The following is a 4,726-nucleotide window of genomic DNA, read 5'->3' on the forward strand; positions in this document are numbered from 1 at the left end:
CTACAGCAATTAAAATAGTGCAGTAGTGGTACAGGTATAAACAACTCAGTGGAAGAAAATTAAGAGAGTTATATACAAAATTGAGTGGGGATGTAGGTGATGATAAAAGAGCCATTTCAAAACAGTGGGTGAAACCGGGATTCAACAACTAAGGTTGAGTTCCTACCACTTTAATGTTGTCCAGCTGGATCAATGATTTTGAACGTACAGTAATGCAACCAAGAACTATGAATGTCTTATCGTATTGGAGTGGGTAACACCACTGCAAGCATGACAGCAAACTCGTGAAGGAGGCAAGAAAATGATATCTGGAAGCGTATATAAAACAGGTATTAAAATATTTAAGATTTATTTCTGTGATGGTGAATTTTTCTGAAACACATTATTAGAGTAAGCTGGGACTCATCTTCTCCAAAGCCACTGGAAGGGAAAGAAAGGTTGGGCGGGAGAAAAAGAAAAGTGCTTTGCAAGTTCATTTTCGATGTCAGGAGCGCTGGTGGTTTAGGTTCTCCACAGAGGCAGGAAAGCTTCAGTCACGAGGCGAATGCCCCCCTCAGTGCGCATGCTGCACAGACCTGTTGCTGCGCATGTCTGTTGGTAGGCGTGTCTGTTGTTGCGCATGCGCCTTGCTGCCCACCACCTGTCCACGCAGAGCTCTGCAAGGAGAGGTCGTGTCTTCATTCTTTCCGCCATCTTGATTCTTTCTCACTGATTGAGACGCAGCCGGTAGGTCCACAGAGCGGTCTTCCTGGGAATTTAGTTGTGAGTGAGTGTGTGGAGGAGCCAGCTGGCTTTGGACAGGTCCTGCAGCACAGTCCGTGGCTTCTGAGGGAAAAGGGCCTCGTCCGGCTCCACCCAGGTCGAGATGCCACCATGGGACTCCTCATTGTGGCTGGGCTGGGACGAGGGAGGAAGGTGGGCCGCAGAGGGGAGGGATCTCGTGAAGATGGGGCGAGTGCTGCGGGTGCTGTTAGAGGTGTCTGAGTCCCGGAAACTCCCGGAACCCTCTGAGACAGGACAGTTTCTAGACTCCTAGGTAGGGGCGCGGAAAGGGACAGCGTGTTTGGTAAGGAAGGGGCCTGGGAACTGGGAACGCTGTGGGCTGGTGACTGCGGCCCTGAGGTCTGTAGAGTGCCTGGCAGAGGTGTCCCGTGAGGAGCATAACGTTCACTCTGTTTCGCAATTTCTCACCTCCGCCGTGAACGTCATGGGAAGGAATGGGTGAGGCGGTGCTTTCCAGCAAGACTCGATTTTGGGAAGGGTGTGGGGGTGAAATGGGCCTAGCAAATCAGAGTGGGACGAAAGCAGTAGTCATTTCCGTTTCAATTCTCTGCCCGTGTTTTCCTAAATGTCTTCATGATGGAGAGTCTGATTGTGAAACCAAAACTCAGAAATGTCTTCTGTCTTTTGCTATGGCGTTAAGGTGATTTCTGTGCCTCTTCAACTGTGATACAAACAAATCTGTCCTTAGTTTGATTGGAAAGCATGAGTACTTATCATTGCTCTGTGAATTATTTTGAAAATATTTTCAAAATTAAGATAAATTCAAAATTTTAAAAGTACAAATCACCATTTTGCCATGGAATGTTCCTATATATAGCTAAGTTCTTACACACTTTTTCCAACTAACAATATTCTGTTTTCAGTGGGAAATATGAGTGAGCGTGTAAGAACAAGATCCCAATCCTCAGAAAGAGGAAATGAACAAGAGTCTTCCCAGCCGGTTGAATCTGTGATTGTGAGTCCTTTAACATTTGATGTTTTCTATTAACACAATTTATTTTACAAAATATATTTGAGCTAGTGTGCATGCACTGGTCCAGGGGTTCCATGCTGATAAAAAAATGATGATTGCATCTCATGAAGGAAACTTTGGTTCAGGAATATTATATTCTGGTGTTACCTGTATGGATATGGATATTTCTCTCTCTCTCTCTCTCTCTCTTTCTCTGTGTGTGTGTGTGTATATATATATATCTGTCTGTTGGAAGAATATCTTTAGATTTATGATTCGATGCACATATACATTTGTGTGTTTATATTATTGAGTTTTTATTCGCACACACACTTACACCCTTAGGTCCAGCAGCCCACTGAGGAAAAACGTCAAGAAGAGGAAGCACCAACTGAAAATCAGGGTATTGCACCTAGTGGGGAGATCGAAAATGAAGGAGCACCTGCTGTTCAAGGTGAAGGGAGAGTGGAGAATAATGCTTGTGGGTGGTGGAGGTATATTTATGCATTATATTTTATGACATATCCGTAACAGGAGGCCAGAAAACATTAGGAAGGAATCTTAAACATTTCCTGCTGCTGCTGTGGGGAGGGGTGGGAGAAGGACACATAAAAAGCCACAAAACTTTCCTACCATTTTGACAGAGGCTTTTTATCGATTGGGTACTTGCATGGTTGTCATAAGCCTGTGAGTGTTTTCCAGAGCTCCTGTATGGTTTGTTCAGTCAGTTTCTGTTTTTCGGTTTGTTTTGTATTTTATGTTTCTGTGGAAGAATGGCTCCTTGTAGCTTCCTAGTCTGCCATCTGCGGACATCTCATATATTTTTTAAGAAACTTTTTAATACACATTTATTAATGCTTCCTCATGCCATGTGATTTACTAAGTGCTGGAAACGTCAGTGCCAAACTGTAGCCTAAAGCTCATAGTCTAGTCAGACTGACTCAAACAAATCACTGATTTAATGTGATAAGAATAAGAACAAACGAGTACAAAAGGGACAAGTAAGTTGTCCAGTGTCAGCCTTGGGAAAGGAAAGGGTGATGTTTGAACATCTCTGCTTTCCTGTTTTCCTGGCAACAGACTCCTGAAATAATTAGCCTACATGTTTTTATTTCATAATGGTGAGGGAATACACATTATCATTTCCTCGTTCATAGTTCACGTTTTAATTTGTAAACTGATGACCTTTTTATGTTTTAAGGGCCTGACGTGGAAGCTTTTCAACAGGAACTGGCTCTACTTAAGATAGAGGATGAGCCTGGAGATGGTCCTGATGTCAGGGAGGGGACTCTGCCCACTTCTGATCCCACTAAAGTGCTGGAAGCAGGTATGTTGTTCAATTAAGATGCAAACTAGAGGGTGTCTGTTTTCACAATATTATATTTTTTGTGACACAGAGGTAAAATTACTGCTACTTTAATATCTTACTTCACGTCTAAACATTGTTTGAAGGTAGTTCACACCCCAAATGGCTGCCTTACACACTATTAGAGATAGAGGGCCAGGTGTGCTGGCTCATGGTTTTAATTCCAGCACTTTGGGAGGCCGAGGCAGAAGGATCACTTGAGGCCAGGACTTCAAGAGATGGAGAAAAATTGGGTCAAAGTTAATTGGATTATGATATGAAAGATATGAAACATGCTAAGAGAGTAGATACCGAGTGTCTTCACAGGTATTTCAAGTAATGCAGATATTAATTAGCTTGATGTAGCCATTTCACAATGTGTATATATATTTTAAAGCTTCATGTTATACGTGATAAATATATACGATTTTATGTGTCATTTTTTAAAAAAGATTTGAAAACATGTTCTGACTTTTGTATGTAAGTGATTTAACCAACAGCCAGTAATTTTCAGATATTTTTATAGAGGTCTGTTTTTAACAAATATGTAACGTGTTTATAATAAGCATCAGTTTATTTTGTGATGTTAACTGTGATGGTAATGTTTTACAGCTAGCATGGGTATTCACTTTACTGTATAAAATGAACTGCCTTTAGGCATGTAAAGAGGCAGGAGTTCCGGTGAAAGTAGTGACAAATGTTCGCCCTACTTAAAGCAACTGCATAATGGCTAAACTAGTCCAAAGTAACGTTTTTACACTTTTTCACAAGAGACACAAAACAAATGTAATGCTGACTTTTCTATTTCCTTCACATAGGCAGTTCTAAACATATTCTGTATTCAGAGTGTTATTTCATATCAAAATGTTTAAATGATACTTTAAAAATATCTTTTTCCCTTAGGATTTTGTTTCGTTGAATTTTAATTGAAAGTGTATGCTTTTTTTTTTTTTTTTTTTTTTTTTTTTTTTTTTTTTTTTTTGCTTTCCACTTATACATACAAATAGATTCACGTGATTGAATTCATTCTGACGTTGAACAGTCTCTTTGTGTCCTTATTCTACTAGAAAAAGTGGCATGAATTAAAAATATTGTTAATAGGCCTGGAAGTCTACCTTCAGAGTTTATTCAGAGGCTAACTGGATGTAGGCTAAAGGGTCACCCTCAGGGTTCTGATATTAGTTCATCAACATGGTAGTTGTATACCTCTAGTGTCATATGAATAAAAATCTGCTGAGTAACGGGTCCTAATTGTATATTTATGTTTTAGGTGATGCGCAACCATAGGTTTACACCAAGAGAAATGAAGACTGAAACCAAGAATATTATTGTTATGCTGGAAATTTGACTGATAGCATTCTCTTAATAAAGTTTTACAGTTTTCTGCAAGGAATCCTTGCACATTTTTGTTAAATTTGTTTCTGGATCTTTAATAGTCCTGAGAATTGAATCTTTTTTGAACGTTTAAATCCTGTGTTTGAGATGGTACATGGAGATAAAATGTTGGTACATTGATTTTCTATCATAGATAGATAGGAAGCTGGAAGCTTTCATAGTGGGATGCCAACAGCTGCACAGATAGAAAAGGCCATGTGGGGCCAGGCATGTCCACCATGGGCTTTCCACCTCCCCTTTTTTAGCACATG

The 4,726-nt window shown here is 40.3% G+C and overlaps 1 protein-coding gene across 1 annotated transcript; it reads left to right on the forward strand.

The window, feature by feature from the left end:
* Window positions 1–1,558: 1,558 nt before the first annotated feature.
* On the forward strand, window positions 1,559–3,170 carry LOC119623784 (putative G antigen family E member 3). The gene is made up of 3 exons (XM_073014355.1): window positions 1,559–1,738; window positions 2,081–2,189; window positions 2,937–3,170. Exons 1-3 carry the CDS (start codon window positions 1,655–1,657, stop codon window positions 3,077–3,079), a joined length of 336 nt encoding a protein of 111 aa, XP_072870456.1. The 5' UTR covers window positions 1,559–1,654; the 3' UTR covers window positions 3,080–3,170.
* The last annotated feature ends 1,556 nt before the right edge of the window (window positions 3,171–4,726 follow it).

This window comes from Chlorocebus sabaeus, unplaced genomic scaffold (genome assembly GCF_047675955.1).
Source record: "Chlorocebus sabaeus isolate Y175 unplaced genomic scaffold, mChlSab1.0.hap1 unalloc_scaffold_994, whole genome shotgun sequence".
Lineage (NCBI taxonomy): Eukaryota > Metazoa > Chordata > Mammalia > Primates > Cercopithecidae > Chlorocebus > Chlorocebus sabaeus.